At 33.9% G+C, this 26,842-nt stretch overlaps 1 protein-coding gene and 2 non-coding genes across 3 annotated transcripts; 1 reads left to right on the top strand and 2 right to left on the bottom strand.

The window, feature by feature from the left end:
* Window positions 1–3,680: 3,680 nt before the first annotated feature.
* Window positions 3,681–3,753, bottom strand: Trnav-aac. Its single transcript has one exon. It is a non-coding gene; the product is annotated as a tRNA-Val (tRNA).
* A 6,845-nt stretch (window positions 3,754–10,598) lies between these two features.
* Window positions 10,599–10,671, bottom strand: Trnav-aac. Its single transcript has one exon. It is a non-coding gene; the product is annotated as a tRNA-Val (tRNA).
* Window positions 10,672–11,434: 763 nt separating this feature from the next.
* LOC120636355 lies at window positions 11,435–21,814 on the top strand. The gene is made up of 4 exons (XM_039907802.1): window positions 11,435–11,624; window positions 14,664–14,855; window positions 15,605–15,715; window positions 21,627–21,814. The coding sequence occupies exons 1-4, from the start codon at window positions 11,435–11,437 to the stop codon at window positions 21,719–21,721; spliced, it is 588 nt and encodes a 195-aa protein (XP_039763736.1). The 3' UTR covers window positions 21,722–21,814.
* The last annotated feature ends 5,028 nt before the right edge of the window (window positions 21,815–26,842 follow it).

The following is a 26,842-nucleotide window of genomic DNA, read 5'->3' as shown; positions in this document are numbered from 1 at the left end:
TTGAATCTTCCAGCATAGATGGCGGTATTCTATTCGTTAAAAAACTTTTTTTTTTCATAGCCTAGTTTTATGCGTATCACTTCAGGTTCATATTCATGTCAGTTTTACGACGATAATTATCTGGTTGTTTATGAAACTTTTTGAATCGTATATTGTATTTAATTATTTAAGTACTAAATAAGCATGTTTTAAATAGGTAACTTAATTTGAATTTTCTGAACCCACTTATAATATTTAAGAGTTAAAAATAATATAAGAAATATCGTGCAAATTTGAATAAATATAAATAAAAGATTTATTTTCTTGAAATACATTTCAAAATAATATTTATATTTGTAATCATTATTATTGTAATAATTATTAATTTGTATGCTAAATAATGGCAGACTGTAGTATCGTGTACGAACAAAAGAATAAATTGCTAATCAGTAATACCCCATAAGAAAAAATAACGTTTTCTTACATTTTTAATATGAATTTAATTTCATATGAATTTAATATGGCTCATTTCATACCTCAGTTATAAAGTAGAAGGTCGGTGTCCAGCAAAGCCCGGGATGATGAGGACTGAGGACTAGTTGTGGCAACACCGGATGAACCCTTCTTCAACAGCGGAACTCCATAAGCTGAAATTATTACGATGATATGTTGGCATAGGCCATAACGTAAAAATAGTTACTATACAATGTAAAGTAGATCCCATTGACCCGAGTGTCCGAGGCCATTTTACCCTATATTCTTGGTTCAACTGAATCTACATTACAATTGAATATAAAATGTATATTGCGGGATTGTATTGCTTCCCACACACAGTCAAGTAAATTAAACTGGGTGCTTTAGTTGGTGCTGATTTATTTGTAAACAAATCTTTAAAATAAACAAAATTGACGAGTCTGAAAGTTATGCTGTCTTTTTCATATTGTTTCCCATAGAAAAGAAAGCGCTATTTTTAGTCATATCAACATACATTATTGGCACCTTTTCATACCTTAGTTATGACTTATGAGGTAGGAGACCAGTGACCAGCATAGGTTGTGATGATGTAGGCGGAGGACTACGTGTGGCAACACTGAGGGAATCCGTTTTCTACAACAGAACTCCATAAGCTGACGTTTTTACGATGATATGTTAGTATTGACCGTGAAAATAGTTTCTAAGATCGATTTTCTATGAGATTTTAGTAATAACTGGATGTACCTTGTCGTGTCACCTCAATAAACTACGGGACTTACTGATACGTCTCCATTTTCATCATCAACAGGCTGAACGGAGCCTTTAGAATAAATAATATATAGGTACTTTTTGCAGGGTAACATTACGGGTAACATTGCAGGGTAACTTTTTGCAGGGGATTTTTATTATAACCTATGTTACCTGTGCACACACACCTGTGCTATATTACCTGTGCTTCACAGCCACATTTTGCCAAATTTTGCTTACACCTTTCCATAGCATAGCACTATTGTTGTATATAACTGTAACTGAACGAAGAACTCAGTTGTTTAATTTCTTTGTCTTCTTATGCGGATGCTCTTGATGATTTATCTCGATTGCAAGCTTTTTGATATATTACTCTATATTCTAGGGTCAACTGAATCTACGTTAGATTTGAATATAAAATGCACATTTCGGGATTGTATGTCTTACAAAACACAGTCAAGTAAATTAAAGTGGTGTGCTTTGGTTGTTGCGGATTGAGCTGTAAACAAATCTTTAAAATAAACAATTAATAGACGGGTCTAAAAGTTATACTGCCTTTTTTATGGTTTAGTGGTATAGCGCTATTTTTAGTCATGTCAACATAATTGGCATTTCATACCTTGGTTATGAGGTAGGAGGCCGGTGACCAGCAATGGCTGGGATGATGTAGGCGAAGAGCTACTTGTGGCAGCATTGCGGGAATCCGTTTTCAACAACAGAACTCCATAAGCTGAAATTTTTACGATGATATGTTGGTAATGACCGTGTAAAAAAAGCTTTTAAGATCGATTTTTACATGCATGCGAATCAGTGATATTTTATAAATAACTGGAAGTTACCCCGGGCGGAAACACCACCGTCTATGTTTAAGTCCTTTTAAATTTTTTTTATTCATAAATATACCGTTGAGTGGTATTTTTATACTGGAGAAGTACCAGAGTAATATTACCGGGGGACTTTTATAATAATCTATTGAACCTGTGCACAGCTTCACAGCTACATTTTGGCAAATTTTGCATACACCATTGCTTAGCATAACACGATTGTTGTGTTTATAGTAACTGAACTAAGAATTAAATTGTTTAGTTTCTTCGTCTTCTTATTAGTTTTGAAAGATAATCAATTTAAACTTTTATACAAGTGGATGCTCGCCACTTTTTTCGCATGCAATTTTGCATATACTCGTGTTATGTTGAAATTTATCTCGATTGCAAGTTTATAGATAAGATTTTGCTTGAAATTATTTACTTTTATTCTACTGAGGCAAGGAAAGACTTAGTTAACACAAATCACAAAATCAGATAAAAAATCTGCCCATTCAGGAAGAAAATGTACCACGCACACAGAACACAACGCCCAGAAAACGAAACACAAATAAACCTAGACAGAACGAGAGCCGCCCATTTTTAAAACAAATATTTTCCCCTGAGCAGGCAGGGGAAAAAAAAAAAGAAGACAGGTATTATTCACTTGTTCTTGAATAGCAATATACATGTTTAAATTATTGTGATCAATAAAAACTGTATCCTCTTCAGTTTCAGATAATTGATAGTATTAAAATTCGATATCTTTTCCTATTCTTAGTTGTTGTTTGAGAGCTAAAAGGCTTTGTGCTGAATGGCTGTCAAATAACCTACATACCAAACGGCAGAACTTAGAAAGTTAACATTTTTTTAAGGGCCCTATTATTTTTTTTTCATTCTAGGTGTTGCAGCCTGCAGGGGATATAAATTTGTATGAAAGACTGTAATTTTTCAAGTAGTTTTACAATTTAAACCATACATTTGTTATTTTATATAATATTGGCCTATTCATATTAATTAACTAACATCGCGTCATATCACGGGATTGATTTTTTTTATTTTTACGGGTTTTATTAAAAAAAAACCTAGGTGTAATTAGGGTGTAAACAATGAGTCTATTCCTTGCTAAGCCTTCCAGCATGAGCCGATAGATGGCGGTATACTGTTCGTACAAAAGCTTTTTCTTTACATAGCCTAGTTTTATGCGAATCACTTTAGGTTCATATTTATGTCAGTTTTACGACTATGCACCAAAAGAGGTCGCTAAAGTCTTGTTTTTTTTATATTTTCCTTAATTATCGGGTTGTTTATGAAACTTTTTGTTAATTATTAAAGTACCTAAATTATAATGTTTTAAATATTTAACTTAATTTGAATTATCAATTCTTAAATGATAGTATAAAAGTATTAAAAATAATATGACAAACATCGTGAAAACTTGGAAAAATATAAAAAAGACGTATTTTCTTGAAACATATTACAAAATAATATTTATATTTATAATCATTATTATTGTAATAATTTGTATGGTACATATAGATGGCAGACTATTGCACGTGCACGAATATTAAAACAAACTGCTAATCAGTAATCACCTTACAAAAATAAATAGTTTTATTAACATTTTTAGTAAAATAATAATAAAATGAAAAAAAAATAAGAATTATACCAAAACTATGTTTCCGCCCGGGATCGAACCGGGGACCTTCTGCGTGTTAGGCAGATGTGATAACCGCTACACCACGGAAACTTGTTTCCTACAGATAAATTTTACGTAGTATAACTGATCTTTACATTTCATTGAACCAATAGTAACGGGTCATTTTTCCCCATATACTTGGGTAAACTGGATCTACATTTATACATTTATTTATTTATTGGGTCTACCCGCAATTTTACATACATAAACATAATATTCCTTATCATATAAACATTACACGGACTATGCAAAACCATTTAAAGGTAAACACTACAAGCCAATTTCGCTTATGAACTAATAATTTTCAAAGTCAGTCAATAAAAAAGAAAAAAAACAACAACATCAAAACAGAAACAGAAACAAACGGAAAAAACTAAATTATGATTTTAAAAGTAAGTTATGTTTAATTAAACTAAATACTAAAAAGACTAATTATAAAAAATAAACAATGATTAAGAGATAGAAGTTACTAAATTATAAATAGAAACTGATTAAGTTACTGATGATAACTTTACAAAAAGTGATATGAGAGTTAAAGTTAATGTCAATTGCCTGACCGAATTTAATATATAACTAGATGTTGCTCGCGACTTCGTCTGCGTTTGATTTTGTTTTTTCATTAAACTTAGTTGCAGTTCAAAATAAAATTAAAGTATTTATATGAGGGGTTTGCTGCTGTCCGCTGAGGAGTTCTATTCTCTATCTCCAACCATAGTGTTTAAATTTGGGCAAAATTAAACACATATTCTAACCTCTATAGTACAAAAATAATTATTTAAATCGGTTATAATTTGTCGGAGTTATGGTGAAAAATATCAAAGCATTTTCATCACCTTTCGCAAAGGAACCGATCTTAATGTCGGGATAAAAAGTATCCTGTATAAAAAGTATATAGTATTACTCCTAACACTTCCAAGAATATGTGTACAAAGTTACATGAGGATCGGTTAAGTAGTTTTTGCGTGAAAGCTTAACAAACAAACTTTCATTTACATTTTTATATTATAATATAATATAACATAATATTAGTAGGGATTTACATAACCGAGGGATATTGGGCAATCGAAATTATTTCTTAGCAACCTACTTATAAACATCAAATCCAGCAAATCTCTTCTTTGGTCAAGAGTCAGATTTTTAAAGTATGTCAGTCTTTTTATATAGGATACCTACCACCTTTTTGTAAATCTTTGCCGGGTATGATAATGGCACATGAATCTCTTCTGAACACGCTCCAGTCTAGTACGCTCCAGTGCTAGTGGGTAGACTAATGAGGACACCAAATAACGCTACATGTCTGCGCGCAAGGCAAGGCAGACAAAAATCTATTGTAAATGGTAAAGACACATTTTTGTTTTAGCTTCTTGGAAAATTTGAACTTGTCGCATAATAAATCCTAATAATTTTGAATCTTGTTTTATTACATTTTCTATATGGTTAAGATATTTCGATTTTCTATCTAGCATAACACCCAAATCTCTTATAAGCTCAACCTCTTTAAGACTAGAACAATATAAATTATACTTTGTCGGGATATTACTATTTTTCCGAGTGAATTTAATATGTAAGCATTTACTTCAATTTAGTTGCATGCCATTCGATTCACACCAATTCGTTAGTCTATTTAGGTCGTTTTGTAATAAAAATAGAATCACTCGGCGAACAAATTGTTCTCGTTATATCATCAGCATATGGTTTGGAATGTACAAAACAAGATACATTTTCGTTCACGAATATATTAAATAATATAGGGCCAAGGTGCGAACCTTGGGGTATACCAGTTTTTCAGATTTGTTGAAGAGCTAAAACCATTAACTACTACATAAACAAAACGGTCATGCGAGTATGATGAATGCCAATTGAGCACCGGACCTGAAACCCGTAACATGATAATTTTTTGATAAGTTTCCTATGTGAAACTTTATCAAATGCCTTTTTAAAATCAGAATATATAGTATCTCCCCCCTCCTCGGATAATGCTGAAGTAAGGCTTACCAAATTAGTGGTAGTAGACCTACCTGCCAATAATCTATATTAATGTTCAGAAACGAAACTGAAATAGAATTGTATTAACGGAAAAACTAAAGATTCGAATACCTTTGATATAGTTTCGTATATCTTTGTCGTCTTCACTCTTAAATATTGGAACAACTTTTGCTAGTTTCCATAAAGAGGGAAAAGTACCCTAGCGCAGCGATGCTCTATAGATAAGGCAAGGACTGATGAGTTGCGCTGTTTTGTATAAATGATGGTGGTATAATGTCTGGCCCAGCCCCTTTTGCATTATCGAGGCCATTCACCTTATTTAGAATATCATTCTGATTTAGTCCTATAATTAATACATTTGAACATAAAGTGCACTTAAAGTCATGCTGTCCCTTACATATCGCCTAGAAAAAAATGCGCTTTGTTAAGCCTTAGTCGTTCCTTTGATTAATCTCCAAACTAAGGTTAAACCTTAGTTTGGAGATTAATGAACAACATAATTGGCCCATCTCATACCTTAGTGAAAAAGTCAAGCAAAGCCAAGGCTTTGCTTGACTAGTCCTGAGCCTTCATCATCCAAGGATGATGAAGGCTCAGGACTAGTTGCAACACTCTGAACGTCATAAGCTGAAATTAATACGATGATATGTTAGTAATCCCTCCGTGAAAAATTTAAAGAAATAGGTATACTTACGGTAGCCTCACAATATATTTATAACAATATAATATTTGTAAGACAACATATAAGTCTTTATAAACAAAAAGTGGATATAAACAGTCGACTTACAAGAAATGGTCATAATTTAGTGACATCTGCATATCGTCTGCGAAAGGTGCACAAGTCATTTGTGGGATTGAGTATACGCTTTTATAATATGATTCCTAAAGTAATTTTGGACCTACCAATGCATAAGTTTAAAGAGTGCGTTAAAACACATTTATTACAGCGAGGTTATTACACAATTGATGAGTTTCTTAATGACAAGGTTGCTTGGAAGCATCCGGCTCCGCTTTCATCGCTCACAAGATAGAAAAATGAATGTTAAAATGTAAAATGTAAATTTTTGATGTTGGAAAAGAGCAACTGCTGCGTTTCTTGCCGGCTTCTTCTCGGTAGAATCTGCCTTCCGAACCGGTGGTAGAGTCACTACACACGGACAGAATTGACGATTCAAAAGTGCTTGTATTAGGCCTACTTGAAATAAATGAATTTTGAATTTTGAGTATAGGCCGCGTAACGTAAAAATAGTTATGATGCAATATAATGTAGATTCCATTGACCAGACTGTATGGGTTCATTTTACCCTATATTTTTGGGTCAACTGGATCTTAGATAAACAACTGGGTCAGTGAGCAATCACAAGATCTCAGCAACTAAAAAGCTTATAAACTTAAAATTTGAAGTTCGCCGGGACAGCTAGTTATAAATAAATGGGATAATAAGACAATAGACGAAAAGTTTTAAATGCTGGAACCAAACCAGAGGAAAAAAGAAAAGAGAGAGATGACTTAAGGTGGTGAAATTAGAACAGCACTATATACGGATATCGGGATAAACGGATTCTTCAGCACTTCGCGTATGGTAATCTTTAATATATTGATGTAACTATAAACGCCTAAATGTATTTTGTCTGTTTGTAGCCATCTAACGTATAATATATTGAGCTGATCTGAAAAAAAATTGAGATAAGCCGCTAGCTTTCTTTCTTGAGAAGGAAATAGGCATCACAGGGCATCTTCTCGAGCTCACAGGAAATCAGGTGCAGTCACGGTCATCCGCTTAAACCATCTTGAGTTGGAGTTATATGGGTAGTTTATAACAGTTTTTTTTTCCCCGCTTATATAAATCAGATGTAGATAATCCTAATCCCTACTAATATTATAAATGTGAATGTAAGTTTGTTTGTTACGTTTTCACGCAAAAAGTACTGAACCGATTATCATGAAACTTTTGAAACATATTCTTGAAGGTAATAGAAGTAAGCATAATTTCGGAATAAAAACTATCCTATACTTTTTATTCCGAAATTATGCTCAGTTCCTTTGGGAGAGGTGATGAAAAAGTTTGACGATTTTACACAATGACTAAACAAAAAAATGTTGAAAATGTTCTTCGTTAACCTTTAAAATATAAATCAACTAACAATGCGATGTCGATTCGTCCTATAACGATTACTATTTTATGAGTGATAGGCGGAGCTGAGATTGGTCAGACAGTTCTTTTCAGATATTGTTTATGCGAATAGTTTTTTTTTTTTATAAGAATACACAACTTAAAAATTTCAGTACAACCACACCTAAATTTAATGTGCACGTGTCTCAAAAAACAAACGCAGACGACGTCGCGGGCAACAGCTAGTAATATTATAAATGTGAAAGTGTGGATGTTTGTTACCCAGTCACACAAAAACTGCTGAACGGATTTGTATGAAATTTGGCATGCATGCTACATGCATTTGCACACTTTGACATGGAAACGAACATAAGCCTTTAATCTTGTAATCATAACCTTTTTATCTTGATTCCTTAAGTAGAAAAATTAGTATGCATATCACCTATGCTGTGGAAAATGAGATGTACTTTCTATTTTTGACGACAGAGAGGCGCAGTGGGCAGCGACCCTGCTTTCTGAGTCCAAGGTCGTGGGTTCGATTCCCACAACTGGAAAATGTTTGTGTTTTTCAGTGTCTGGGTGTTTATCTGAATATTATAAGTATTTATATGTATAATATTCATAAAAAAATATTCATCAGCTATCTTAGTACCCATAACAAAAGCTACGCTTACTTTGGGGCTAGATGGCGATGTGTGTATTGTCGTAGTATATGTCGTAGTACATACCTATCTTACCCTATCTTACCCTATCTTACCCTATCTTACCTATCGTACCCGTTGTAGGCAACGGAAACTTATATTTTTTTTAACGCGCGAAGCTTTAGTACTAATTCTTAAGACGAAGTCGCGGGCAGAAGCTAGAAATAATATAAACGTGGGGGCATTTATTTATGTCAGATAGCGCTATTTTTAGTTATGTCCCCATAATTGGCACCATTTCATACCTTAGTTATGAGGTAGGGGGCCGGTGGCAGGCATGATGTAGGCGGTGGACTAGGTGTGGCAGCACTGTAGTAATCCTTCATCAACAACGGAACTCCATAAGATGAAATTTTTACGATAATATGTTGGTAAATTTTTACGATAATTGGACCGTGTAAAAAAAGCTTTTAAGAACGATTTTTAAATGCATCAGTGATATATTATTAATAGCTGGAAGTAACTGTAAGTTTCACATGTTTTTTATATAAAATTTATTATTAAAAATTATAATATTAATGAAAATTAAGCTTAGTTTGCTATACTCCGCGAACAGCAGGAGAATCTGTATGGTGTAATTTATAATTTCCTCAATCCGTATACTCCACACCAAACAGATCCTCGGCAATGTACCCTCTGCAATGTAACGCCTGCTTCTATCCAATATACAATTTATTGTATTAAAAATTATAAAAAATTATAATAAACCTAGCTGTTGCCCGCGATTTCTTCTGCGTTTGATTTTGTTTTTGATGTGGCATTAAATTTAGTTGTAGATCTAAAAAACTTTAAAGTATTCAGTATCGCTAAGCCTTAAATGAGGGGTTTGCTGCTGTCCGCTGAGGAGTTCTGTCCTCTATCTCCAACCACAGTTTGTGCAAAATTAAACACATATAGGCATATAGCAAAATTAAACAAACACATATACCTCTATAGTACAAAAATAATTATAAATCGGTTATAATTTGTTCGGAGTTATAGTGTAAAATTGTCAAACACTCTCCCAAAGAAACCGAGCTGTCCGGATAAAAAGTATCCTATATTACTTCTAACACTTCCAAGAATATGTGTACAAAGTTTCATCAGGATCGGTCTAGTAGTTTTTGCGTTAAAGCGTAACAAACAAACTTACATTGACATTTATAATATTAGTAGGGATTTGAAAGTGCCGAAAATTACCTAAATGCTAAATAATTCAAAACTACAAACCAATATGAGAATCTGACAATATAAGGTTCTACGTTAAAATTATTAGGTGCCTATACTTAACTCTGGAATTATAACTCTCCCTTATAATTCCTTAGTCGCTTCGTATGACACCCGCGGGAATAGCCGGGATAGTAATACTTGTATTCTGATCAAAGAAAAAAGTCAATTCAATAATTCAGCTACCTACTTGAAGTAAAGATTTTTTCATCCATAGACTCTGGTGTTTTCATTCTACACCCAATAGATTTAAACACGAGCAGAAATATTGTGAAAAAAACTCATGGAATCAGGATGAAAACATTAAGTTAATCCTTGTGAATACTTCCAACATGAGCCGATAGATGGCGGTACGCTGTATGTGTAAAAGCCGGTTTCATACCACTTCGGGTTCAAATTTATGTCTAAAAGGTGTACGCCTATACACCAAAAGATGTCGCTGAAATCCTTTTATGTTATTATGTATTTATGTCATTTTCGTAAATTATCGGGTTGATTATGAAACTTTTTGAATTATTTTAAGTATATTTTATTTAATTATTAAAGTAGGAAGTAAATTAGCACGTTAAAGTCAGCAGGTTTAAAATAGGTAACCAATTTAGAATTTTCAGAACGTACATTATTAAAAATAATATTAGAAACTATGTGTAAATTTGAAAACAATCCAAAAATAAGTATTTTCATTTAATAATCATTTCAATATTTCAAATAATTATTATTGTAACAATTTGCATGTTCTACAATGGCAGATTTGGTGTATTATCATAATTACAAAAAAAGTAATCACCCAGAAAATAAAATGGAGTTTGATTAACACTTAATAAGATATAACAAAATCGAAAAAAATAAAAATTATAGCAAAAGAAAAAAGAAAAAATACACCAAAACTATGTTTCCGCCCGGGATCGAACCGGGGGCCTTCTGCGTGTTAGGCAGATGTGATAACCGCTACACCACGGAAACTTAAGTTACAGTGACATATTTTGCCTACTATAACTGCTCTTTAGATATCGTAGACTGTGTTTAATGTCATTTTGCCTCTATATAACATTTAAACATAGAAATGCACATAGCAGAATTGTATGAATAAACTAACAACTCTGAAAATGTGGTGAAATATTACTAATCACTGTAATAACAACATACAGAACCCGCATTCGGCCATTATTGCATGCAGTATACGCTTTGACAACATGATTCCTAAGCTAATTCTAAATTAAAAAAAAATTGTAAAAAAACCAACTAAAACATCAAGGTCACTACACATTTGATGAATTGCTTAATGCTAAAGTAGATTGGATAGCTTCGCTCTCATCTTCCGCAAGTTAGAAAAATGATTGTAAATGTCGATATTGGAAAAGAGCAACTACTGAGTTTCTTGCCGGCCCTTCTCGGTAGAATCTGCATTCAACCGGTGGTAGAATACAGACAGACATACTCGACGTTTCAGAAGTGCTTATAATGTAGGTAAGCCTACTTGAAATAAATGAATTTTGAATTTTTTGCAGTGCTTTATGTCCAAAAACATTTAATTACTGTCAACAGTTAAATTGATTAAAGTAACTTGCAGCCTATTCAAGAAACACTACTAAAGTGGAGTGGTTTTTAAAGCTTCAATATTAGTCGTGTACACGGTTTCTGTTTGTTCATAATTCTGTGTATCCTAAGTACAGTTAACAATAAAAATCTAGTTGGCCTAGAAATGATTGTCTGACATAATACCACCATGAGTGAAACCCAAGTATCAGAATCTCAGCCTAATTTTACAAAAGGCGAAAAGTGTATACTGGCACATTTAGTTCTGACAATTGGAGGCTCAATAGTTTTACTAATAATTTATTTGGTACACATTTTCAACATCAAGCACAGTGAATCTACTGGTGCTTTTGATACGCGGCGTACGTTGTCACAAAAAGGTACAGTATATTTGGATAGAAGCAGACGTTACTTTGCGGAAATCCATGATATATTATGAAAATTAAGCTTAATTTGCTATACCTACTCCGCGAAAAGCAGAAGAATCTGTATGGTGTAATTTATAATTTCTATAATCCTTATACTCCACACCAAACATATCTTTGACGTTACAATAAGTTATTGATAATTGTTAAAAATTCATTGTAAAGTCAACATCTCCTGAGGATGGTTTCGGACTGAAACGTGCGAGAGGGTAATTGCCGAAGATCTGTTTGGTGTGGAGTATAAAAATTTAAGAAATTATAAATTAGAGAATACAGATCCTCCTGCTTTTCGCGGAGTATAGCAAATAAGGCTTAATTTTTATAATTTACTTACAGTATCTATATTATTTAGAGAATTAAAGTCTTACTACTGGGTACAGACCTCGCCTCGTCTCTCGTTCTCTGTCAGAAGACAAGGATTCAGTTCTACAAGGTGCAATGATATGCCTACAAAATGCTCGTTCATACTTTCTCTTTGTCTTTGTCGGACAATTGGCGCAGTGTGAAGAAAACGTTTGTGTGATGAACATGAATGTTTTTCAGTGACTCGCTGCTTATTTGTATATTATAAGAATTTATGCATATTATTCATTGAACATTCATCAGTCATCTTAGTACCCATAACACAAGCTACGCTTACTTTGGGGCTAGATAGCGATGACTGTATCGTGCTATATTTATTTATTGAAAGAAAGAATATCCTTATTTATTATCTATATCTTTCTAACTATTGCTGACAACCGCGTCGTTGCGAAGTTTATAAGATTAAGGCGTACAAACAGGGTAAGAGAGTTTGTTTTAAGCAACTAAAAAATATTTAAAAGCACTGTCATTATATAAACCCAGAAATGGATTGCACTATTTTTAGTCGTGTCAACTTAGTTAAGATTACAATTACCATTTTATGCAATGAAGTAGATGACCGGTGACCAGCGTAGGCTGAGACCCGGCTGTTGCAAAACTTGGGAACCCTTCCTCAGCAGCGGAACTCCACAAGCTGAAATTATTACGATGATATGTTGGTATAAGCCGCTTAACGTAAAAATAGGTCCGAGCATCGATTTTACATGCATGCGATTGAGTTAGACAACCTACACAATTCCTAAATAAATTATCTACATAAAGATTTTTTCATTACATTTTACAAGCTATATTTTAAACTTAATGTAGGGCTGCCTGGCGGCAGGGATTCTAATTTTTAACTATTTTGTATATTTAATATTAATTTCTCATGTATTTTTTTTTATTATTACAGTTTTTAATTATTCTGTTATACAATCGTGTAGATGGGTCATAATTACCACGTAAGGAATTATTATTGAATAAATAGCACATGCATCTTTATTAGAAAATCAATAAACAAAACAATCCACACTAATATCACTTTCACAAAAAAGAAAAATAAAACTCGTCGAGCCAGTTTCCTTCCCTTACCTAGAACAAGAACAAATTATGGTAAAAAATCCCTTACCTTTGAAGGCGCCAAATTTTATAATAAAATACCTATACTTATAAAAAATGTAAACTCATTCAATGTATTCAAAACTAAATTAGCTTCTTATATATTAAGTAATACCAATAAATTTAAAGACGAATACATTGAATGAGTAGATAATAGTAAAATTGAATTTAGTTCAGTCTAATGGCGAAGTGTATTAATTAATTATAGAAAACTAAGTTTCCTATGTAAGTGACTTAGGTGACTTAGGTCTTTTTATGGGAATAAATGTCTTTAAACCTAACCTATATATTATTAAGTAGGTACAGATAGTAAAGATAGCCGTGAATGTTTTTAAAACATTTTTCAATAGAAACTTTGGCGTGTGCAAATAACCTATACCTATGGTTTTGGAGGTTTAATCTCCAAAACCATGAATGATATATTTCCTAATTCAAAGGTTGCCTAGCAGAGATCGCGATAAGCGATGAGGCCACCTTTTGTATTCTACTTCATTCGATATGTTTCTGTTTTTATTATATTTTATATATGTTAATGTTTTGGTATACAGATAAAGAGTTTAATAAAATAAATAAATAATCATACACTATTTGAAAGCTTCATTCACGTACATATTGTCGATCGGAAATGACCATCCAGATTCACATTACCTAATCATTATACGTTTAATTTAATTTATTGATTCCCTATCTCAACATCACTGCAAATAATGAAGGCATAGTACCAGCACCACATAAGTAGGTAGTAGCAGATCGTTTTGTTTCAGAGCTCGTCCTCATATTTGCGGTGTGATTAGGTACAAGCACATGAGCAGTGGCGTGCACATGATAATTGACCAGGGTAGTTATAGCTTTATAATTCCAATATACGCAATGGCATAAAATGGAAAAAACCTCTTCATATTCGAGTTATATGAAATTTTAAGAGTAGGCAGCGCATTAGTGCTTATATGGAATGCACGCCACTGCACATGAGGCTTGACACCTAAGCCTTAGATTGGTGGATATAGGGCGGCGATCTATTCTAAGAAGTATTTGTATGTGATGCGACATATTATGGAGGGTAGAGGTAAGGAGAGTCATCTGTGTATATGAAAAAATGTCGTCAAAATGTATTAAATTAGGATGGCGCCACATTTGCATCAGGGTAACTCTTAAAAGAAGCGCCAAATATAAATACCGTACTATTTACTGTTTACGAAATAAAATCACTCTAAACGCACGTTTGGTTATAATAAATATGTAAGGTTATATTTACCACAATATTTTGTACAACGTAAGTTGTTGAAATTCTCAATAATTAACTACTTTAGTCGATAATGACATTAAATTTTTTAACTCGGCATACTTCAATTCATCTACGATTGCTACATTCATACCATACCCTGTGCATCCACTAGCGCCATTGTGGAGGATTTTTGAACTGTTATTTAGCGCAACAACTGGACACTTTTTCAACTTTTCTCCCATATAAGATGACTCTCCTTACCTCTACCCTCCATACGACATATATATGATATACTTTCCCTATTGCAGATTATTCCAGCTTACAAGTGCCGATTGGATTGCTATATGTGAATGCGACAATAGTAAGGAATATTTGTAACACCCTACTCATATCGCAAGGATGGTCGATCAGTACAGGGCACTGTATCGCTATGCGTTCCGACCCGGATTTGTCTCACCTCTTATACGAATGGAGGCTTAAGTACCCTTATAATAATGCAAGTGGGTGGTAACATTCTATTCGTTTCCTTTGATATTTATATTATTATTTAAACCCCCTTGAAAAATAGTGGTTAATCGTCTTTGACACACCAACTCGACTCAAATGAAAGCATACAAATGTAGTCTTTATCGCTAGAGCCATTAAGTGTTTTTTCGCTTCTCCGTAACGCTTGGTCAACGATCATCTTGCCGTATAGGCATAAAAATAATGTAAAAGATTGCTTTATTTATTTTAAATACCTACCGCCCAGCTAGGTTTCCTAAACCTTACTAAGGATTACATGAATGATAAAAAAGCCTGGATGTCTTCTATCTCTATCTTCACTCAAAATTGTAATTTGACTGTGAGATGGTAATAACAAAAAAAAACCCGGGCCTTTTATTGTTTGTTGTGGGCTCTTCTCAGACCAGCGCATTTGCAACACTCCTAGATTTAGTTTTAAGTTAACGAATGTTGTTATCACCATCACCTTTCCTATAATGGTAATAATACATTTGTGAACGATTTAAAAGTGCCTGTGATAAGTCTACACGAGAAAAACCTTGCTGTTTGCTGTTGTTAATACGCACAAAACCAACATTTATTATAAACACATAAACTCAACTAATAGCAAAAATTACCTAATAATATCCCAGTATACTTTCTAGTCGGTATTGAGTCGATATTTTGTGCGAAGACAATAATTAGAGCAACGAGCAACTAATATTGAAAATGATATAAATAATACAAAACCTATTTATTTCTACAGCGCTTAAAATAATAAGAAGCATCGTCCATCCGCATTTTAAGAGGGACACGTTTGCTAACAATGTGGGACTGATTCAACATAATCCTGTTAAGGAATATGAAAGATACAAAGGTACGTACTTTATATTTATGCACTCTTTCAGTACTAAATGGGAGTTGGAATCTTGTCCGCATTTGAAGCGCCACTTTGACACGCGGATTACCCTGGAACTAATATAAGAGTGATTTTAGTACATTTGATTAAAAAATTCAGTACCTTGAACGCTTGTATCCTCCATAATGTAGGGTCAGCAAAGCGAGCTAAAAGATTATTCCTACAAATATTGTCGATGTGTTTTTTAGCTTTACGTTAAGCTACCCTTGCACCCACCGGCTCCTCCCACCTGTGGGGGCAAGGGGACTTCGATTCCGATCGGATTTGCAAAATTTACATAACCTTTTGACGGAAAAGTGACATACAATTCAATTTATCCCGGAAAGATAGGCGATAAGGATAGGATTGATGAGAAGCGAAATTTTATGAAATTGGCACGATGACTTATTTTGAAAAACTGCATTAGTGTTTGGAGACTATTTACTATTAGTAGTATAGTAGACTATATCAAAAAAATATCTTATTTTTGGTGATATTAAAGATTTTGTTCTCAACAAACTGCAAATAAATTATTTCCCGCCCAGTGTCATGGCCGTACTCGTCAGCAAATTAGAGCTTTAGAAAGTCCTTGTTACATATCTAAAGATTAACAACAACAAAAATCTTACCAGTTTGAAATCAAAAACCACTTGATATACGCAGAGATTTCCAAAGCTCGAGCTGTACAAAACTATGTTTATATAGAAATGACGTCATATACATGAATTCGTTTCAACTGTCATGGCAGTTAACTAGATTTTGCAGTTTTATTTATTAAAAATAAATATCAATCTCACTTCATATCCCTACCCTACTAATATTATAAATGTCATTGTAAGTTTGTTTGTTACGCTTTCACGCAAATACTACTTGGCCGATCCTCATGAAACTTTGTACACATATTCTGGGAAGTGTTAGAAGTAATATAGGATAGATACTTTTTATCCCGACATTAAGCTCGGTTCCTTTGGGAGAGGGGATGAAAGTGTTTGACGATTTTACACCATAACTTCGACAAATGATAACCCATTTAAATAATTATTTTAAACTGCACTTACAACTAAATTGAATGCCACATCAAAAAACAAAATCAAACGCAGACGAAGTCGCGGGCAACAGCTAGTATAAATATAAATACGTATTCCATTATATGTAAGTATCGTATTATAACAATCCATAAAAACAGTGTTTTAGCGATTCCTTGGTACTGTGATCATGCCTATTGGAATTAATAGGTACATCTTTAATTTAAGCATTTTTTATGGTAATTATTGATGGATCAAGCGGATGACTCACCTGATGATAATGACAAAAAAACACATGTCATGCAAGGATAACGTCCTAGTGACGTCGTACAAGGACAGTGCGTCAATCAACCTAAGGAGAAGGTGCTAAACCTCATGTCCTCGTAACTACATCGACCGGAACACAGCGATGCTTGGCGGCAGAAGCTCTGTACTACTCTAACGGTGAAGGAAAACATCGTGAAGAAAGCTGTATGCCTGAGAGTTCTCCATAAAATTCTCAATGGTGTGTGATGTCAAACAATCCACATTTGGCCATTCTGGGAGCAGACCTGCGCTCTGTAGTGGGCCAGTAACAGGTTGATATTGGTGAAATTAATATTTTTACACACATACCTACTTCAGTTTTTGTATATAAGCTCGCGGGTTCGTCCACGGTGTGTCGGTAATTTTTGATTCCGCGGGAAATGTGAGCACTTCCAGAATAAAAAGCATCCGAAAGAAAGAGAAAATGGCAGTTTTTCTATTATCTTTATCGTAACACATACTTAATATTCAGTACGTTTATTTGACACCGAACCTTTTCTAAACGTCTGCACCGATTACATAAAAGTTTGTGTGGATATTTCAAAGTGTTTTTGGATGTTTTGAGAACACAATTGGACCCAGTAGGTGGCACTGCTTTACCAGGCCAGGACTTCTATCGGATCCTTATTTCAATACCTATATTAGACAAATACTATAGAGTTTTGCAAAACTAAGACTAGTCGTTTTTCTACGATCATGACGCTATGTCCGCTTCCAGGATGCAAGCAATATGCCAAATTTCGTCAAAATCGGTTTAGCTGTGAAGATCCCGCGGGATGTTTGCCCGGCTTATTCTGGATAAAAGTATCGTATGTCCCTCTGCAGGATGCGGACTAACTCTATTAAAAATTTCACTAAACTCAGTGCAGTAAATTAGCCAAACACAGGTAACAAAAAAAACAAACAAGCAAACAGACACTCTTTCGAATTTATAATATTATAATGGATACCATACACGACACAGACTATATGCAACGACCGAAGCCGCGGTGAACAGAGATAGTGCAATTTATTTTTTACTAAGAATCATTTTTATAAACATATCCATTATAATACATAATTCGCAATGACAAGCGGCAACTAATGGTCAAAGCCAACTGTGGACGACATTGTAGGATATTTTATTTTGGTCATTAATAGCTCTAAGAGTCCACTGCTGGAGTTTAGTCCTCTGTCTATCGGTTTGCCAATAACCACCACGTTGGCCAGACGGATTGGTGATAACCGTTCTACACCCTCGGGAAGATGGGAAGGTTGACAACTGTATTCTGATCTGCCGTCACCACACAGCACGACACGGTGTTTTATTTTCACCCAACGTAAATTCACACGTAATTAGTGGTAGCAAAATCAGACTTATATGTCATAGATCGACATCATGGCACCAAATGGAATTTCTGGCATCCATGAGAATTACAATTCTATATCCCAATTATTGGATAGAAGCAGGCGTTACTTTACGGAATTCCATGATATCATAAAATTAAGCTTAATTTGCTATACTCCATACCCATTTTTTTCACGACCTTCCTGACGCAGAGGTGAGCGCGGTGAATTTAAGTAGGAGGTTCCGAGTTCGATACTCGTCGGGGGCGATTTCGGAATGCATCATCACTTAACACCAGGTGCGATAGCGATCAAGGGCTACCTTGTAGAGGAATATTTAAAAAAACTGCTTTCGCGGAGTACAGCAAATTAAGCTAAATTTTCATAATATCCCAATTATTTGGTGCACTTTCAGTTCAAATCTCTCATATCTGACGGCCTTTAAACATGTACATCTACATGTATCTTGCTAACACTATTAACTTTGGCAATACACTGTTGGCTTTTTTTATTACTTAGATATCATGCAAAATCATGCTAAATCAGTTATGGGAGCAGAACACTTTTAAATCATAACACATTTAATTTAGAATTCACGTTTATTACAATACAATGAATGGTGAATATATAAATTTGGGGTTACCACCTACGCTTAAAACAGTATTGTTTTGATATTGTAACATTTAGTTCTAGAATTATAAACCTTATTTTTGAGACGTCAAAGTTCGTTAAATAAACAGTTGTTTCAAAATAATAATGCTTCAAGCGCTCGTAGTAAGTCTTCTGCTTCTAATTTAAACATTTAAAATACCAAACTACCATCTTAAGGCTGTACTAGAAAAACTATAACGTTCATGCGTCCTTTAACCATAGGCATAAGTAACATTTTCACTAAGACAAACATTATTCCTAACAAAAAATTATATAACATCACATTAATACATACAATTATATTGCACACAATTTATAAAAAAGAGTACAAAAAAAACACAGATATATTTTTTGAAATTACCTTGCCGAGTCGTGACAGGTAGCTTTACATACATTTGCCTTGAAACTCAATCGTATCATCATGTCTACTTCTACCACACAAATCAGCATACCGTCTATAATTTAAAAAAAAAATAGTTTTAAATGACAATGTGAGATGGTGATAACAAAAAAAACCAAGGTAACCGGGTAAGTTTGTTGTGGGCTTCTTCTTAGACCAGGGCGAGTTTGGAACCCACGTAGGTTTAGTTTTAAGTTGACGAATTTAGTTATCGCCATCAACTCACTTCTATGTCATATCTTACACGTAATGTAAATGAAAAAAAAGTAGTTGGAAAATCCAACAGTCCAAGTGCATACCTCATAATCTCATTCATTACAATAAAATTGAGATTATTTGTTAATAACAATTAAACTACATCCAATTATACCGTGAAAACCAATAGGCTTCTATTCCTCAAAATACTGAAGCCTATAAATAAAAACCAACTCGATAAGGGAAGTATTTAGCTCGTTATCGTGACCACAAGATACGGGATCCGCACATACAGACACACGGACGTCCAAGACAAAACTTTTCTAAACAATTTTTTAACTAGTTTAAATAATAAAAAGAGATTTAAAAATATCATGTGTGTTAAAAATAGTGTTTTTTCTCAACATTTGTCTATTTATATTCACTTATAAATGCAATAAAGAATAAAAAACGTGACATTTTAAGTTGGAGAATCACTCGGTGATTGTGTCACATCCATCTCTTTATTGGTATCTCTTTGATTATCCTTACGCATAAAAAAATCCTATTCAATTTCTATACACGTTCGGTGTACTAAATATTCGGAAACTAGAACTCATCCGAATAAAAAAATCATCAATATTTTTGTGTTTTTATACGCCTTTGGTTGCCTGGAAGAGATCGCTACGTAGCGATAATGCCGCCAAATTGTATACGCTGTTATTTTATCGTAGTGTACAATAAATTATATTTATTTACTCATTCATTATATTCATTTATTCTTCACTTTTGGGGGACAGAGTTTCGAACTGCACGCACCTCTAACTTTTCTAAGTTACGTGCGTTTTAAGTTATTAAAATATCACTTGCTATAACGGTGAAGGAAACCTACATGCCTGAGAGTTCTCCATAATGTTCTCAAAGGTGTGTGGGGTCAACCAGTCCGCTGGGCCAGCGTGGTGGAATACGGCATTAACTTCTCCCTGTGACCCGTTTTCTGTAGTGGGCCGGTAATGGGTAGATATGATGATTCTTTAATAACAGTCCTCCTAAAAAAAGAAAAAAAGTCTGATGCTTCTTTTAATATGGCCAAAGTATACATTACTTTGGCCATATTGGTTTTCACTAGTTCCTGATCTTTTGTCACTTTATAAATTATATTTTATATGCTTCATCCATGTTACCAGCAATGCGAAGTTCAACCATTTTGTTTAACACGAAATGTAGTCTGCTAATCTCTTAGATTCTGCTTTCCTGAAAATACAAATAACTTACATTGAATGGTGTATAATTAACTATCAAAGAATAGTAATATAAGTAGAATTTACAGGGTTAAATAAAAAAAAGCAGAAAGATCTCGGCAATGTAGTTCCTATGATTAAAGTAACAACCTTTGTTCTACGGCTATTCAAAATTCAGTATTTATTTATTTCATACAAAAAAAAACATTTTATTTCTATAAAGTGACATTACACTGTGCAAGCGTAACAGTCCCTGTTGCCAAACCACTGTGAGCATGCGAATCGTGGTTCGCGGGCTTTTGCCGATGTTACATTCATTACACATAAGTAACAAATAGAGTATCCATGTAAAATATTGAATAAGTATTTAATATTTAACATACTATAGATTAAAAAAAAATCGTAGAACAAAAATTGTTAGTTTTAATGTAAACAACCATAGACCGAGAGCTATCCGGTATTTTTTATTTGACCCTGTATAAATGAGACAAACTCCGACCATATTGTGATGTAATGAGTACATAAAACGTCTTGTGATGCAAAAGAATGCATCTAGTAGTCTCTAAGTAAAAATGGTGGCAGGCAATTATTTTTTCAATAATAATTGATGGGCTAATCAGTTGGCTCACTGTTGGTCTATAAACCAAGAAACACTTCCTTCAAAGTCCGACCTGTGTCCATCGACTTCATGCGTAGGTTTAGGCCTCATCTGTAACTATTGAATGTAGTAAGTAAAACAAATTTAATTGTATATTTTATTTTTCCAGTACCCAAAATATACGAAAACCGTTTTAATGACATAGAAGAGAACAAGTTGGCAATATTAAGCTGGGATCATGGTTCATTTGGATACAAAGGTTAACTCATTATAAACACTATCTTCAAACTATTTATGTCACATAAAGGGTATGCAGATGATATAAAATACGAGTTATAAATACTTGAGGGTAGGCTTTTTATAACTCTTACAATGCCTATCCTTAAAACTTGTACTGGAATATTTTTTTCATTTTATTTCATAAATAAACAAAAAATAGATATAGTACGATAATACACACATCGCCATTTAGCCCCAAAGTAAGCGTAAATTGTGTTATGGGTACTGAGTTAGCTGATGAATATTTTTTTAAAGAATATAATACACATAAATACTTATAATATACAGATAAACACCCAGACACTGAAATACATTCATGTTCATCACACAAACATTTTGCAGTTGTGGGAATCAATGAATTTTTAATTTTGAATGATTTAATTTAGAATCTAGATTGGTTTGACGGTCGATTGGCGCAGTAGGCAGCGACTCTGCTTTCTGAGTCCAAGGTCGTGGGTTCGATTCCCACAACTGGACAATACTTGTGTAATGAATATAATTTCAGTGTCTGGGTGTTTATCAATATATTATAAGTTTTTATGTATATTATTCATAAAAAATATTCATCAGTCATCTTAGTACCCATAGCAAGCTACGCTTACTTTGGGACTATATGGCGATGTGTGTATTGTCGTAGTATGTTTATTTATTATTATTATTTAGCTTGATCAACAAAAAATTTAAATTTTGCAGGTCGAAATTATAAAATATTGATACATAATATTCAACTTATATCAATGGAGAACTGTACATCTTATATTTCTCCAATTATCGAACTGAGAACTTACGAATTTTGTATCAAATTGAAGAAGAAAATCAACACTGTTTTAGGTAACGGAAATAATATTATTACATACATGGCGTGTTGGGTTGTTGCGATAAAAAAAGCCGTTTGAACGAATGTGGTAGTAAGTCCACCTACCTCATTAACTTCATGATTTAAGAGAACACGCTCGTGTCAAGTTTAGGTTAAGTACCCTACCTATGAACATTTCAGTGATGGTGATTTATGAATATTTCAGTATATCAACCCATTACCGGGTAACTACCGGGCACGGGTCTCCTCCCACAATAAGAAGGGGTTAAGGCCGTTGTCCACCAAGCTGACCCAGTGCAGATTGGTTGATAATCTAATTTGAAAACACAAATTTCTAAAAAGGATTGCAATCTCCGTATCTCATTGTACTTAGAGTTCGAACTCCGATTGGATAAACTGAAAAAATTGCAATGTTTTCTATTATGTTCCCATTAACATATCATTCTGGGAAGTTAGGTAACTTTCATAGCCAGGTATAAATTATCCGGTCATCCGGTCATACAACTGATTGGCTTCATTATTTCCAGGACATGGAGCTGCCATCGTAGACTCTAGGGATTTCCACGTGTTTGGTATATTTGCGTGGGGAGAGCGGCAACAAAAGTTTTTGCCATCGATTGCTCTTAATTTATCACATTTTAAGGGTTGGGTAGACAGTGTTACGTTGTTTATACCTCTACATGGATAATCTTGTTTTATGTTAGTAAAGAAACTTTAAGTACCAACCTTTTCAGTGATTGTATCTATACATATATACATAGCCGTGTCTGTACATAAAAAATTTTTTAAATAAATAAATAAATATACTACGACAATACACACATCGCCATCTAGCCCCAAAGTAATCGTAGCTTGTGTTATGGGTACTAAGATGACTGATGAATATTTTTATGAATAATATACATAAATACTTAGAATATACATATAAACACCCAGACACTGAAAAACAATCATGCTCATCAAACATTTTTCAGTAGTGGGAATCGAACCCACGCCCTTGGACTCAGAAAGCAGGGTCGCTGCAAACTGCGCCAATCGGCCGTCAAATCAAATTTTTGCAATCAGATAACGTGGACACGTTACAAATAGAACGTAAAAATGCCATTTTTGGATTTTTTGTCCATTTGTGTGTATGTTAGATATATAGATAGATCTTTATTTGCATAATACACACGCTTACATAGATGCCATTTAAATATCAATTACGAAGTAAGTGTATTGCCAATAGCTGGCCTGCAAAGATTACCAACCATTGATTGCAATTAAAACATACAATAAATTAAAACAATATGCAATTTTAATGCAATACAATAACGTTAATAACAAGTTAAAAAAAAAAGTTTGTCTGTATGTCTCTTGGTTTGTGATAAAAATGATTGACTACATGATTAGAGAACTATGTAATTATAATCTACAAAAAAGTCCGAGATGAAGTATACAGTGGCAGCTTTTGTGTTTTAAAATTTTATTATTATTTTATTTATTTATTAAGAGCACTACCAGCATACATATAACACGTTTTTAAATATAGCACCCAAACAAAAACATGGACTGATATGCACGTAAATTACAAGTGCACATAGCATTGACAAAAAGTCATGTAAAATTAATTTGACAAAAAATTCAACTCATATGTGTTCAGTGAGTTTTTTCCTAAAAGCTGTGAGTCATGGAAGATATCGATGCCAGGTATATTTTAGGATAACTTGTTGTATTTCGCACATAAACGTATAATAGATCGTTATTAGATAGCCGGTAGAAACAAAAGTGGGTTACATTTGTATCGCAGTATTAAATCTTATTCGAATAAATAGTTTAAAATTAATTTATATTGCATTCTTATTGGACACTAAGCAAGAAGTAATCGCGAGGAGTTCACGGTGAAGGAACACAACGTGAGGAAACCTGCACGCCTGAGAGGTTCTCAAAGGTGTGTGGAGTCCACCAATCCGCACTGGGCCAGCGTGGTGGACGGCCTTACTCCTTCTAGCTGTAGGAGGAGACCCGTGCTCTGTAGTGGGATTTTTACAGTACTCTAATTTGAGTAGATATCTAGACCTATTTCGGCCAACTATCTCTTTATATAACGGTTACTATTCGTTGAAAGTGATAAATGCTGAAACCGAAGTACCTTAAATTGTCCCTCATACTACCAAAGTGACGCTGCAACTGCCAGATATCTCTCAAATGCTGTTCCTTCCTTCGGGATGCTTTAAAAACAAAAACAAACGCCACAGCTAACGGCAACGGGCTACAGCTAGTAGTAGTAAATAATTCTACATAAAGCTATTAGTGTCCATACTCTTTCCAAGTAGTGAAGCTCCATAGGCAGAATAGAATAGAATAGAAAAACTTTAATGTTGCATTAAAGTTTTTCTACCACACAATAGAAAAAACTCAAGAAAACAGTAGTAGTCCCTAAGGACTCAAATAGGACTAGCACTAATGCTACGGTGCAAAGGCGGACTTATCACTAAAAGTGATCTTTTAAAGGCGACCTGAGCATGCGAAGCTGATAAAAAATAACATAAACACACATGAACATACAAACTACATTTACATAATAACTACAGAAATACCGGTATATATGTAAATATACAAGAATAGATATTTATGATATATATTTACGCTATTATTAAATTACGTAATACTCAAATACATAAATAATAAAATATAACACCTGACTATTAAACATTTTACCTAAAAACACATTATACTTATAGACCTGAAATACACAACACATTATACCTATAAATTATATATTTGTTCTCGTTTGCAGTACTCACAATAATCTTGTCCAACCTCTGATGATGCAAAACCAACAGTCGCCGTTCGATCATCTCAGAATAGCCAACTTAGCGATTGGCTATACCTGAAGTGATCGAGCGCCAACGTGGTACGTTGACTAACATTCTGAAGCTCGGCTTTTCGCAAATGTTTCTTGACTCGTGATCGACCGCCGTTGAGTCGGTCTTGCAGTGGAGAACTGGTTGACGATTATTCGTAAGTTTGAGTCCTGGCGTTCCGATTGCGTTCCGTCGATAAATGTTGGACTATCTTGTCCAGTTGGTTGGTTGAAAAATCTTGTCCAAACTCTCCTGATGCTGAACCAACAGTCGCACGCTCGCTCAACGCAGCACAGCCATGTTAGGAACTGACTATACCAGTGTTGACCCGGCGCTGACGTGGTACGTATACTAGTGTTTCTCGAACAGGCGCTTAGACACTTCACTCCATTTTGTCCAGTCCAGTTGGTACTAATTAGTTTACCTCTATGTTCTAAACATTTACCATGAAAATGGGAAAAGTCTGTGAGCTAGCAACATTCCGCTTGTGTAAAGTGAGATGTGCGCGTGGCGTTTTTGGACACAAACCACTGCATGCAATAATTTGGTTAGGTACAGTTTATCTAGGATACTTACAATTGGCTAAATTTTTTCCAGGACATGGAGGTTTGATTACTTTAAATTTTTCACACTTTCACTGACTAGATATTGTATTATGTTGGCAAAGAAACATAAGAGATCCACCCATTCAGTGTTTTCATTGTAAAAATGCTTTTAGTGTCCATACTTTTTCCAAAATCCGTTTGCGCAGAATCAAGGTTTCATTGTCATATGAGTTTCAGTAACTGAATGATTAATTACTATCCTTAAAATCATTTCTATTAGTAATAAGCATTTTAATTTTTACACAATCCATTTTATCCCTAAATCACTAAAGGAACAGGAATTATTATCAGCAAATTAACAGCATGGAACTTCAGCTAGTATGTTATAAGATGTTATAAAGGTACATTACTTGTATTACGCAGGACCTCCTTCCTATATATCCTTATTACTTGTACATTACCAATCTTTCTCTGGAATTGTTAATCTCCTTGTAACTTACTCGTCCCATTTCTATGTATGCTTACCCAGAGAACGATTGTGACTCCTGTAACAAAAAGGTTTTTGTTTTATATGAATTCCAACTTGTTTTATACTGTTTTTTTTTTTATTAATTTAATGTATTTTAAGAATGGAAAAAACTTAAGTCTGCTATCAACTCAGTCATTATAAATATTAAAAAAAAAAAATATACTACAATAATACACACATCGCCATCTAGTCCCAAAATAAGCGTGGCTTGTGTTATGGGTACTAAGATAACTGATGAATAATTTTTATGAATAATATACATAAATACTCATAATATCTCACAAATCTACTACATATAAACTACTCATCACACAAATATTGTCACACTACAGTTGTGCGAATCGAACCCACGGCCTTGGCTCAGAAAGC

The sequence above is a fragment of the Pararge aegeria genome, chromosome Z (genome assembly GCF_905163445.1).
Source record: "Pararge aegeria chromosome Z, ilParAegt1.1, whole genome shotgun sequence".
Lineage (NCBI taxonomy): Eukaryota > Metazoa > Arthropoda > Insecta > Lepidoptera > Nymphalidae > Pararge > Pararge aegeria.
Note: the sequence above shows the minus strand (reverse complement) of the source record. Positions and strands in the feature narration are given on the sequence as shown.